Source organism: Poecilia formosa, unplaced genomic scaffold, assembly GCF_000485575.1.
Source record: "Poecilia formosa unplaced genomic scaffold, Poecilia_formosa-5.1.2 Scaffold59, whole genome shotgun sequence".
In the NCBI taxonomy this organism is placed as follows: Eukaryota; Metazoa; Chordata; class Actinopteri; order Cyprinodontiformes; family Poeciliidae; genus Poecilia; species Poecilia formosa.
Genome location: NW_006799998.1, coordinates 1,594,306 through 1,608,591, shown reverse-complemented (window position 1 = coordinate 1,608,591; position 14,286 = coordinate 1,594,306). Strand labels below are relative to the sequence as shown.

At 36.9% G+C, this 14,286-nt stretch overlaps 1 protein-coding gene across 1 annotated transcript in view; it reads right to left on the bottom strand.

Moving 5' to 3' along the window:
- Positions 1 to 14,286, bottom strand: part of LOC103139292 (mannosyl-oligosaccharide 1,2-alpha-mannosidase IA) — a 193,518-nt gene that overhangs the window by 105,566 nt on the left and 73,666 nt on the right. Inside the window, exon 2 of the mRNA XM_007553836.2 lies at positions 6,371 to 6,467. Within this exon, the coding sequence (XP_007553898.1) occupies positions 6,371 to 6,467 (97 nt within the window). The remainder of the gene's footprint in view (positions 1 to 6,370; positions 6,468 to 14,286) is intronic.

The window sequence follows — 14,286 nt, the reverse complement described above, 5'->3', positions numbered from 1 at the left end:
TGAACATGACAAGTGCAGGCAGCTGGAAAGGTTGAGGTTTGTGATTCTCTTCTTGACATTTGGGCTGATTTCTTCATTTCCCCATATCACCACACAATGAGTGTTTGGGGTTCACTTAAAATATTCACAGGTGCGTCTTCATTTTATATTCTGCCAGAAACTTACAAACCCAAGACATCTTGAATTTAGCTAATTGTTAGTGATCAATTTGGTAAACGTTCACAAAAGTCAAGGGAAAAAAAAAAATCTCCTTCACTTTAAAATGTATTTTTGTAATTCTAACAAACATAAACCAGGCAAAGACACAGTCTGACTCATTGTCAGACAGTAAAAGTTCATTTTTGTACAGTTTCGGTAAATATCCTGTTTCAGCAGCACCAGTCCTTTCATATAAGATCTCTTTATGCAGACATTTTTAACTGTAAACCACAACACTATAATGATTAGGAATAAATAAGTCGCTCATACAAACGGAAGAGTGCATTTTCTTAACCTAATGAATCTTTCACTCCCACACAATCTCTCAGCAAGTCATAATTACAAAAGACTTCCAAGCTACTTAATTACCTTATTAAAAACAGTTCTTAATAAATCATAAGCGAAATAGCAAAAAACTCCACAAGTAAAAAAGGTTTAAGGAAGAAGAATTAAGAGAAAGTCCCTTTCAGCCACAAGAGTCGTGACAAAGGCAAGAAGGGAGATATTATGTTAAAAATAGAAAGGAATGCAGGACAGAAAGGAAGAAAGACTGAAAGACAGATTATAGCAGGAGAAACTGTGACAGGTGGGTATTAAGGAGTAAAATGTGTCTGTGGTCGGGGGGTTGTGCTTTTTATGAGTGTCATGCTGCAGAAATGTTCTGGTGACTTACAGCACAATGACAAGCTTCTGACGATTATAGTGTCTGTAGATTAGATTCAATCTCACTGCATCTCTGTCTGCTCTCGGGATTAAATTAAAGAACACAGCTTTCAATTTCATACCTGGGTTCCTGCACCACCTCTCCCAATGTGACATTTACTCACTAGAAAGATGCCCTTTCACTGTTCCCCTAGGTCCTCAGATAATACACTGCAACAAAGCAAGGGAAGGGTAAATGATGCCAGCTGCTAACACGCCAGGAAGATATTTTTCTTGTGGGATTAACCAAATTCTGATGAAAGTAGTTGTTTCCCTCCCTGCATATTTTGAGCCTATTGAGAATGAGACATTTCTTAAAAGTTTTTCCGATGATGAAAAGCCCATTTTAAGCCATCTTTTTTTTAACATTTCTTTTTTGCATATCAATAGGATCAGAACTGAAGAGTGCTACTTAACTGCTTAGCTGAGCTGCACTGATAAAAATGGCAATTTAGCTGCTCGGAGCTAAAGATTTTTATTTAAATTTTTTTGGTAATTATGAGAAACCTTTCACCCTAACAGCAGAAATTCCTTTAGAAGTGTGGATTATAAACAGCAAGGTCAGAAAATAATCTAAAAGGTAACAATTATCTCTTAAAACCTTAATGTCAACGCATGCAGCAAATTGTAATGAAAGAAAGGCATAAAAACAGGCAGACTATGATGTATAATTAAAAAGAAACTGTTACAATATTTCTTTCTAATCTTTGCAGTACAAAAAAAAAAGATGGCTGAGACAGGTCATCCCTACTAATATTAATTCTGATGAAAATTTCTCCTGAAGATAAATTAATACCTCAGTAATGCCAAGGTTGCCATCCATTTTAGCAGCGACACTCATTTTCTCATCTGTGTTGTGATATTAGAAAATTAGAGCTGCAGATTTTTTTTTAGCCTAATCTATCCTGATCGATAAAGGCAAGTTTATCTGATCACTGAACTGCTGGCCGCAGCATGAGCCAGCTGCAAACAAAGCTTGTAAGGGTGGAAGTTGTAACTTTTGAAGGAAAACTCAAATGAGCTTTTTTGAGTATCTGTCTGAGGTTTACAGTGAAGTTAAAGGAAGTATTGAGATGTAAAAAGTTGTTGAAGATGTTAAATGTTACTACGAGATGGTAAAATCAGCTAGAAATATTTACCCCCCAAAATTTGGTTTCTTTTAAAATGTAAGTAAAGCCTTGTTTGCATATAATTTGCTGTTATCTCTCCTGCTATACATGGTTGCTCACGACAGGTTGATACTGTGGTACCTAGATGTGGGGATATTTCGCTGACTGTGGTAGTTTGATCAGTTCTGTCCCAAAATCAGTTATGTTCAGATGTGAACTAGATTATCCTGCCTCAATTTGTCCTTTATACCTCAATTTGTTATCTTCATAAAATAAAAAATTAGAAGTGGAAGCCATTTGTTTGGCATATAAATCAGAACCTGTTTTGGATCTCTGATGCAACGAGGCCTAGAGCTCAAAAACAATGAAAAAGCTAGATAATTTTCATCATAATCTGTTGAATCATAACCAAATTATGAAATGTGCCGCAATCCAAAAAGTTCAACAATAAAAAGCGTAGCACAGACAGTATTACGCTAAGCAGTGATGGAATAAGCATTAATGTTGCGTATTGAAAAATGTCCTTCCTTGTTGAGAAAAACAACAGAATGACAGCTAATTTTCAGCAGCTGTAGTTTCAAGTAACAAACTAACGACCTAGGAAGACATCTTTGAATTTCATTATTTGAAGCTCATCTAAATCTCAGTGACTCGGATCATAAATTAAGATTCTAGTCAAAAACAAGACAAAAAAGATAATTTTGTTACAGAGCTGATGTCAGAGTTTCCAAGAGAACCCTGCATCTTACAAGTATGCTCCTCCTTGGCAACATCCACTGGCCTGAAAGACTGAATGACATTTACCCTTTATCTATTAAAGCGTTTGTTCTCCAACTTAAAATGTTACAGGAACTCGCACCACGTTAGCCGTTCTGCACAACAGGTCAGAACTCTACACCCCAAAGTAAATTAAAGCACGTAAACACAATTACATCGAAAGCGCATTGCAGCGTTGCTGCACAATACCTCCACGTAGTGTTGTAGCTATGATTATCAGCAGTTAAAACCTGGCACAGAGCTTTAAATCAAAGCTTAAATTCAGTGAGAGTGCTGTTAACTGCTGGTGTGAAGTATAAATCCGACTTTAAAGGATCAAACCAGAAAAAAAAAAACACAAGTTGTTTGTGACTAATCTTTAAGGGCCAGCTAAACTGTGAATGTTCCCAGCGCTATGTCCTCAGACACATTTTTGAAAAGCTGGTGTCCTGGTTCACTCCTCAGAGCATGCTTCAGTCTTCTTTTAGCAACCCAGGAGTTTGTCATGTCTCAACGCAGCTTTAATGCAAACAAATCAGTGTAACTGAATCCATCATCATTTCCATCACCCTTCAAATTTTAGTATCGACAACAGCACAGTCTATTAGCCTTCAGTGTCCTTGGCTGTTATTCCTCCCTAATGATGCATTACATCACATGCTGGGTAATTAGATGAAACCTTGATGTCTCATACTGAGACTGATCCAAACCTAAGAGCTCTTTGAAAACCAACAGCTTCTTTCACCCTGAAGGTTTTATTGGCAAAAAGTCTGTAAAATATTCTGAACATGCAAGAAAAAAACAAAACAAAACAAAAAACTAAAAGCTTATCAGACATCTGGATTAAATTATAATTGCATCAAACACTAGTGTTGGACAGATAAATTCCCATTTTGGAAGTGAATTATTCTAAAATAGCTGATAAATATCACAAAAATAACATTCCTGTAGGCTCACTTCCTCTCCACAGACAACAAACAAAACTGCCAATGTGAAAGAAAACCAACACCTAACATGACCCTGAACACATACTCTGTTCTGTAAAAGCTTGGTGGTGGCAGCCTCATGCTGTGAGGAGCCTTTGCTTCAACAGGGAAAAGGGAAACTTGCCATTTCCACAGACCCAAGTCAGCTCTCAGGGTCACTCCAAAACATTAAAATTAAACACAATTAAATATGTTTATACAGTTAAAATATTACTTTAAAGCTACATCTGCCAGGGCTGTGGTGTGTAAACTCAACTGTATATTCATGTGTCAGAATGGCCCAGTCCAAGACCAAGTTGAAATGCATTTGAGAATCTGTTATAATATTGAAACTGCTGTTCAGAGATGCTCTCCATTCAGTTTGACTGATGGTATAACTCAGGCGTGTCAAACCTCAGCCCATGAGAGCTGTCATGCTGCAACTTGTACATGTTTCCATGGTCCAGAAGTCCCGAATCAAATGACTGCCTGACCTCCCCGCCATGCAGGGAAGTTTCGCAGAGTCCTGCTAATGACCTAATTATTTGATTCGCTGAGCAGCAGCAGCAGAGACACATCTAAAGGTTGCAGCACATCAGCCTTTGCGGACTGGAGTTTGACACCAGTGGTTTAGATCAAAGCATAGGAATGTGTTAGAACTGGTTTTAGCACCGTCCCTGGTTTTGCTCCGATACAGCTTTGGTAGGAAGAGAGCGAGGCTGTCGCAATAATTATTCCTTTGCATCTTAAGAAAGTGCATATTTCTCTGCAATAATAACATTAAAGTAAAACCAGAAATGCTCTATATAACTACAATTAAAAGTTCAAAACTTAATTTACTAGCCCCCTCAGTGCATTACACCCCCAGGTAGTTTCAGAAAGAATTTACTTCAAACAGGTGCTTCCAAATGTCTGCCTAACTTGGTGGTGAAATTATTTCTGTTATTTTACATCAGAAAGTAATTCTGGATATGTTGCTTTGAAATGTAATGCCTCATATGATTTAACAGCTTTGCTTTAAACAGACTTCTGATTCACAGTCTCACAGGAGCTGCAGCACCAAAGGAAACAGCTTTTTTTTTGTAAAAAAAAAAGAAAACAAAAAGCTTGTGTCATCATCATCTTCAATAATACTGAATCCCTACAGATAAGAGGGAGTGGGACCTCAGGTATGGAAGACACCACGGATCCAGTCTTATTAAGAGCTGATCCGCCTTTTATTAAGGGCCGCATTGTGGGATTTCCCTCAAGCACAGCAGTGAGAAGAGCTTGATATGCTCCGCTGAAGAGGACCTGAGGATCCCTCTGGATCTTGCTCCAATTAGAGGCTGGTGGCTCGTTCCCCTGGCATTGTGTGAAACTTTCCATGGTGGGTGAAAGCTGAGAACGGCATGGTGCCAAGAGCACAATACGATGCAAACATCTGAAACTTGTTGCATTTCATATTCAAGTGTCTAACTTTATAAATCATTTAGGTCACAGATATATCCTTCAGAAGATACCGACTGCAAAAAAAAACAGGCATGCTGGGGAGGGAAACAATCTATATTGCTTTGCTATTTCTGTCTTGGTTCAAATACAGCACAAAGAAAAGCTTGAATTGTTGGCACCAATAATTAGTCAGCTTAAAAGTTTATGAGGAATTTGCTGTACGCCAATGGAAAAGGGGCAGTTTTGTATCCCAATTCTGTCTTTAAAACTTTGTCACTTCCATTTATATGTGCATCCTAGTTAAAATATCTAATTGTCTTTTTCACAGTGATCCAAAAAGCAAAACTCATACCATATAGTTTATTACACAAAAAAGGACATGCTAAGCATTTACTTCTCTTGAGTTGGTTATGAGTTATAAAAGCCCAAAATTTTGTCATAAAATTATTATTCTACACCAACAAAAAAATATTGACTATTTAATCACAGAAATATTCAATTACTGAAAATTATGTCCAAAATGGAAACAGTATGCACACTGCATACTTGCTTGGGCTTCTTTTGCTATAATTACTGCATTAATGCAGGGTGACATGGAGACAAACAGACTACAGGATTAATGTTGCTCTCAAAGCGATCCAAACACAGTCAAACATCCCCACATTTTTAGAAAGATCTTTGCTTGACAATATTGGCTTTTTCCTTCCACTCAACTTTCCATTAACATGGCTGGATGTAGCACCTTGTTACCAACCGCCTTCTTTAGAAATGACCTTTCGTGAGGTCAGCAGTCTTCCCCATGATTATGTAAGCGATAGCATGGTCAAAATGTTACGTTTTGTATTTAAAGCATTTTTAATGGGTGTGTTGGAATATTTACATTTTGAGAAGTTGGATTTTGAGTTTCAATGAGATACGAGCCATAATCACAAAAATTAAAAACTTGAAATAAATCATTTTGTCTACTCTATATAAAATGGAAGTTTGACATTTTGAATGAAATTAATTAAATAAACTTTTTGATGATGTTCTACTTTCTTGAGATGCACCCCTTTTCTGATGACAATATCTCTCTCTGTAGTTCAGGTCTTTGTTCTAATTTGTGAATGAAACTTACCAAGGAATAAAAAGGTTGCAACACCTTTGTACAAAACACACAGAATGACCATTATCGGATTTTGCACCACCAGCCGAGTTGTAGAAACTCACCAAACATGTTGCCGAGGTGGCCGTTTTTGGTCAGAGGTCGCAGCTCATTTTTGCCCCAGGCGTATCGCTTGTAGTTGTCCCAGGCAAACTTCATCATCTGCAAAACAGGAGAGAGGACACATTGGTCAGTGGACAAAGCAGAGGCAAAGCATGGCTCCTCGAAGCTACAGTGGTAATTAAATTGGGATCGCTCGAGGCAAAGAGAATGATGGGTATTGATCAGGGCTGGATAAAGGACAAACACACAATTATAACACATAAACAACAGTGCTAAACAATGTGACTGACATTTTCCCTGCAGCAGCTGCTCTAAATTAAAGATTGACTGGTGCCAGTGGATGGAAAAGAAAACATTTTTCTCAAGATGAAAATCATTGGAAACGGAAACCGTTATGTGGATTTGTTTTGCAGTGCACCAAAACTTTCTCAACTGACAGAAAGTAAAAAGTCATTTTTTTATCCGCAAAAGAAACTTGCATGCTGAAGCTGATAAACACATTTTCTTACTTATAAACTTTCTGGATAATGTGTTGGGAGCCAAACAAAGTCTAGTAGTAGATCAATCACCTGCTACATCTCAGTAAGATACATTTACATATTTTCTTTAGCTTCTTCAGTGCTTTTTCCCTCCTTTTCTAGCAAGTTCACACAGTTTATCTAATTTCTATGAGCAAACTGAATAAATGCGGTGTAACTCCGTATATTTTCCAATGAACTACCCTCCAACATTTTTTTTTTATTTAGTTTTAAAATAATCATTATGATCCAAGCTTTGAGATAATAAAATAGAAGTTTTCTAGCTTCTGTTTGATGTCAGATGGTTTTAATTTACATTTTTAAAACTTTCTAAACTTAATTTTAATTTTAGCTGAGATTCAGACAAACCAAAGCTGTGCAGTCATGATTATATTTTTCACACGGTAACAGAAGCAAACAATATAAAAAAATAAAAAATAAAAAAAAAAACAGCTTCAGTAAGAATTCAGACATTCTGCAAAACAAAATATATTTCTGCACTGCATCAAGATTCCCAATGAAATGCTGTTTGTGTTCATCTATCACAGAACTATGCTCTTACTTTGGGTTATGGGAAGGGAATGTGTCTAGTAAAACCTAATGCATGGATATCAGCTCTTGTGTGAAAGTCCAAAAAATCTCTAAAATAATCTTTAGTGTGTGGTGACATGAGACAGATCAAAGCAATAGACTCAAAGAAACAAACACAAAACAATAAGGACGAGTTTAAACTTTGACAATAGAGGATGGATCACATAAATCCTTCTTCTATACAGATTTAACCTTAGTTATTTTAAATCTATTTCACCTGAATGTGTTGCTAATGTTTCACTCGTTTCCGTACCAATCTATTTCCATTTTTCGTAGAAATGCTACAATTAATGTAAAATGCATAAATTGCTCCGATTTAACATTTGAACAAATCAACTCTAAATTGTCCCTAAACAAACCAAAATACCCCTCAGCAACCTTTTTAATCAATATGCACAACATTTGATCACCTCTAGTTAGAATTCAAAAATACTTCTCCAGCTTTCAAACACGGCATGCACCGGGCTCTCTGCAGGAGTTAATGGCTAAACCTGTGTCTGGGTTTCCAGGCACAGCAGAATACAGCAAAAAAGAGACATTGTTCAAAATATTAAGCAAATAAATATTTTATTGACAAAGTTGAATTGCTATTCGTTATGATTATGCATTTGTTTTCCACAAATAAAGCCAACAGCAGAACTACCCCTACATGTGAGCCATACAGATGGGGAAAGATGGAACGAAAGAAAAAGAAAAAAAAAAAAGAAAACGTGATGAATGATTCAGAGAGCAGTGTTTGGCTTGTGAAAAAGATCAGTTTCCACATTGACTGGCTACGTTCTACTCGGTGGGGAGCAGTTTGATAGATATTCTGTGTCTACTGGCTGTGAGCAAGCGTCAAAGTGCACAGCGGTCCAAGTTCAACAAATTTCAACTCTGACCATGCCACAGGCTTCATTTGGTAGAGGGCAAACTGTTGGTGCGCAGTGCATGCAATACAAGTCTTCTGAGTGCAACACAGCAGGTGCTTTTTTTCAGTCTGATAGCACCATTAGACTGATCAAAGTGAAACTGGATAACCCTGTAATGATCCGAGATGTTTTAAAATGCAGTTTATGGAAGCTTTATTCCATTTATATGAAAAATAAAATAAATCACTCCTTTCACGCATTAGAGTCGACAAACTGCTATACACGCACGAAATACATGGATTTGTCAAAACTAGACTCAAATATGAAACACTGAATACAGATTATGTTAAATTGTTTGTGATCTGCATTGTTTCAGAAAACAGAGACATGAAACTAAGTAGGGGTCGTCAGCAAGGTCAAAAACAGGATGTCCTTACACAATGGCCACACCAAAGTAAGACAAGACTATAAAATGATTTCTCATCGTTTTACTGAACATAAATCTGTTTAAAGGCTCTCAACCTTCCACCATCCTAAAGCAAATTAAAAGGGGCTATAAAAGGTGGGCCTTGCTCTGCCTGTTTGTTTATCTCCTCTGACATTTCCCATTTCTAACAAAAGGGCAAAAGCGTTATATGTGGAGCTTCACTGCAATAAAGGGAACGACCTGATTAAAAACGACGCTGCCTTCATATCGACGAGTGGCAAAAATGCACGAACCACTGAATCATGCAAACTGCTTGAATTTAAACTGAAAAAAAAAATGTTTTGCTTCAGAGCACATTTGTTTCCAAAACTTACCACAATGACAGATAAATCAAATTAAATTGCTCAGAGCACTGTAACACATGTAAAGAAAGCAGGGAGTCTTTGTACGACATGCTATCAGTTGGAGAGACTGGATGTCGTAAGCTGGAGTTGTTCCCCCCCCACACACACACACACACAGCACAATGTCATCTCTTATCAATACAACATGACTCTGCTTGCTCTCTGGAGGTGGGCTCAAATAAGACAGTAGAAAACAGACAACATGAATCAGATTCCCTCCAGCAGGAAATCCTTTTAAAAGCAAGCAGAACTCCAGCAATTTCCCAGAGTAACAACAAAAAGGCAACAACTGGTCAGGGAGGAGATATTTCATCACAAATTAATCACAAACAACGCATTCATTTTTGTCTTACAGCGCCAATTTAATTTGTTATCTGGCAATTGGGGGATGCACAGCATATTACTCAGGCTACGTACCAGATCCTGCAATCTATTCACTAATCAGAAGCCAGGCTGGTTACAATAATATTTTCAACATTGTTTTGTGTTGTGAATGTGCTTGACTGACAAACTAAAACAAGAAACATGAAGTATACAAATATAAAAAAAGGGGGAAGGCAGTCATGAGTCTTGGGGAAAAATATTGATCTTTGTCTTGTCACAAGACAATGACATAATGACATAAGATAATAATAATAATAATAAAAAAAAAAAAATTGCCAATCCAACCTCTAAGTGAACCCGGAGCACACTTTGTCTCGGAACAAAACCTGCAGGAAATTCCTCCTTTTTTAATCTGAAACTGACCGTCTGTTATGCTGCCAGTGACTCTTTTGGCAACTTTAAAAGCCAAGAATCTCAAGAATTATGACAAAAGTCTCGGCAGAAATGATTTTCAAGTAAAACATGGCCTCCATGTTTCAGTTAATGGGTTTGCCAGACTTGTGTTGCACATCTATGCAGATGATTATCATACGTCATGTTATCTCGCCAATTTTTTTCTTTACATATGGATTAGATCTGACAAAGCGATGATGTGTTTCGATGCATCTCGCTAGTAAATGAAGACAGCGAAGGAGATTTTACTGCCATTACCCGAGTTTTCTCTGCTTTTCATCCTAATAATGGCACCAGTTTCTACACTTCTTTAAGCCGCTTCTCTTTCTTGTGTGTTTCTCTCCTACAAAAAGCCACTATCGAAGCTTTTGCTGCAGCGTATTCTGGTGTTCTTCTTTGACACAGGGCAAACTCCTGGCTCAGTGCTTCTGAATTTAACAGAGTTTGACTCCTTTCTGTCATCTCAACCCCCAGGAGCTGGATTCAGCTTTATGTTGAAAACATAGCTGAATTTTTTATTTTATTTTTTTTCTTCCACAGTCGCTGACTGCTTGTCTAGAGGACAGATTACCACAAAATCAGTAACTGGATATAATTGGCTGGATTTCTTGAGGATAACAACCTTATATCTACGAGACAATGATAATCAAACAAATGACAAATACTTCTCTGTTCTCACATTATATTTGAAGACATACTGTTTACGTGTTGCCTCATACATCCCACCTACTAAAAAGTGACACAATGAAAAGAAAATTTGTTGTAATCACTACAGCTATTAGTAGAGCAGCACAACATTATTGAACTTCTATTGTTATCACAATGGTAATTTGTATCAGAAAAAGCATGGATGACAAACGTGGTACAACTGCTATTTCAAGCATCAAGCATTCATCACTCTTGATCCCCACACCTGCTAAAGATTTTACAGGCCGAAACGCTGAAGCCCACAAATTTCTGTGCAGAGCATAATGATGGCAAAGCATAAAAGTGAGAAAAAATATTTTGCCATCAAAATATTCTACAATATCGTAACTAGTGGTGATTCTCATAATTTTGCCTCCTGGTTGAAGCTCTCTTTTTGGCATCTCTTTGCACTATGTAGCACCATTTAACCAGCTTAGATAAACTTGCAAATATAAGAGTACAAAAAATATTCAAGAACAAAAGGAATAATAATTAGATTGATGGGAATACATCGAGAAAATAAAAATATTTTCAAAAGTCATAGCTTTCATGGATCTCTTGTTGATGATAAAGCAAATAGCCCTGCTGAGTAAACTGAAAGGCCTCACGTCGGTATGTTTTCCAAAGTCATGGGTTTGAGAAAGTACTTTGTTCCCTATTGTTATCGCTGAAGGCTCACAGGACGTTCCAGCAACCTGAAATCAGTTTCACAGTGGTAGGCAAATGATGCAGAAATCTGCTTTTATCAACAAAAAAATGTTACCAGCAATTTACGGAAGAAATGCAAGATAGCTTCAGCTTTTATGCCTTCAAATCTGGCATTTTGTTACTTTAGATTTTTGTGCAGTAATCTCATTTACATGTTTAGAGTTCTGCGTAATTATTGAGGGAATTTCTTGCCATTTCTGAAATATTTTCCACCATCCTACTGCATCTACAGCTTCTCTTTTAGACTAAAAAGTCACAACAGTGAAACTCAGACTCCAGGCAAAGATGAGACTTGGCTTCCTGCTGGGAAACACTGAAAATGCTTCATTCCATCAGAGAAGCTGATGTTTGATCCAAATAGCATAGTACTGCTGCTGTGCACTGCAGTGGGTCAAAGGTGTGGGAGGACAGATCACGCACCTGTAGAATCGTTGGCGTAGCAACACAACATCACAACAGAGGCAGCGCCGATCAATAACTGCGGCTGTGTTACTACCACAACAACCGGCTATCCGAAAGAGACAGAAACAAATGGAAACAAAGCAGGAACAGACATGATACCAAAGTAGAGGTCTAACGTGCAGTTATGCCAAAAACATCTGGTGCAGATAAAAACAAATTTCAGAAATTGTAAAAGATTTACTGCCATCCAAGGAAAAGTATATTTATAAATAAAAAAATATATTGATCTATTGAACTGTACCAAAAATATACCAAACTGTGAATTTAAAGCCCAAATTCTTACCAATCAGTGATGTTTGTGTTCTGGTACACGTCTATGCAAAAAGCATCTGACTTTAGTTTGTTTCAAGCGATGGACTCATCAATAGGAAAAGGAGCTAATAAAGAGCGAGGAAATAAAAACACATCAGGAAGCAAACAAGACTGGATGTTGGATATCAGGTTCCTGTAACAAGAAGGGACTGTTGAAAGTTCAAGAGAGTCATGTTAGCTCCTGCTTAAATTTTTAGCTCTTAAGGGGCTAATAATTTTGAGGGTTTTGAACAATCAAAGAGTTTCTGCTCTAAAGTTAAAATTATGCAACCATGTCAAGTTAACATAGCATGTTTACGTTGAAAGCAACTGGAAAATTCTATTAAAACATTTTCATGGGGGGCTAATCATTTTGTCCTCAGCTATAAAATACAGAAAGCAAACCACAATGCTTCTCAAGACACAAAATAATTAAAAACAGAACAAAATGTGTAACAGTGAAATAGCCAGGTGGGGATGCCCCAAGAGAAACATTACAACATGCAGGTTTTTTTTTTTTTCTTTTTTTTAAATTTATGAATTGCTAATTAAAACACCTTTTCAAAGCTCACTTTTTCTGGAGGCAGTACTTTGTACAGCATAGAGTGTAAGACTGGGAAACCATATGAATGGGATTTTACTATTACATTTAGTTGTAGTTTTAAATTGTAAAACTAAAAAAAAAAAGGTTGGTGGAAAAAAACTTACTGCAATGATGCTGACAACATGACAGATCTGTTTAAAAAAAGAAGCTCCTCTACTAAACTTAATGCAGCACATGCACTGCACATTTCAAGTAAGATTCCCACTAGAATGGTCAATGGATAAAAAAAAAATGTGAAAAGCTTCAGAATGTTTGGCGACTCAAAACAGACTGGTGCATGCAATATTTAAAATTTCTTAAAGGTCCAATATCTAAACGTAGAAAACCACCGGGAGTCACACTTTAGCAGCAGAAAGTGAGTTTGAAATAAATGGAGCAAAAAGCAAGCGAGAAACCCACTTGGAGTCTCTCAGGAGGTTTGCTCTACTGTATGTATGCGTGTGTGTGTGTGTGTGTGTGTGTGTGTGCGCGTGTGAGTGTTATGGGGGAAATCTACTCTAGTCCCTTGCAGTTATCTTTGGGAACATTTTAAGTAAAGGAACATGGTGCAAAGAGTGGAAGGAAACATTCTCATCTGTTAAACAGGCTGCTTTATGGTTGCTATAAAAACAATCAATGTTCCAACAACAATGCCCGATTATAAAATAATTTCATCCTTACAAAGGAAGAAGGTGAAGACAGGACTCAAATAATGATACAGCTACAGTACAATTGCAAAAGTTCCATCGTTCTTGACATAAGAAGAAATAATTTCAAGAATGTAATTTTAGTTGGAAGATGGCGTTAAATTTAGGTGTATATTAGGTAGTCAGGGATGGACTTTTGCACCCACCACCGGCAATATTTGGATATATTTTTCAAATGCCCCCAACGTGCCACTAGACTTACGCATTATCAGAAGAAGAAGAAGAAAGTGTTTACCAGAAACCATCAAACTTTCTGCAAGGGAGCTGGGTTATGTTGAATTTGTAATTTGTAACAAGAACAATGACTTGATGTTAGAACCACTGCCAGAATATGTATAAATATGTTTGGTCTGACTTTAGTAACCCTCTCATCATGTTTCTTTATATATGTTAGAAAATCACGTTTGCTTTATTTAGCCTTTTACTGGAAATAAACTGTTGGATTTTAGTTGCCATGCTATGCTATGCTATTTTATATGGTGTTTGCATTCTGTACCCTTTTTCTGTTTTGTTTTGTTTTTTCCTCCAAGCTTTATTTAGATGGTGTTTATGCTATCTTAACCAGATCTCCCTGGTAAAAGAGATACTGGATCACTCAGGAAAAAAAAACAAAACAAAAAAAAAAAACAGACAACACTCAGTAGCTTACTCACTTACTTGATGTGATATTGGGAACTATCTTATATAAAAGTATCTTTTCTTTAAAGTGAAATGGGAAACTCAGAAAATAAGGAAGGGCGTTTAAGAAAATTAAAATGGATTTTATGTAGCTCTAAAGTAAAAATTCTGTACTTTACAGCTGTTTTTAATAAAAACAGTAACATTGTGTACCCAACAGATTGTTTTATAACCATCAGTTACAAATACCTGCATGTAAATTTTTCCATAGAGGGTAAAGCCCCTGTAACGCCA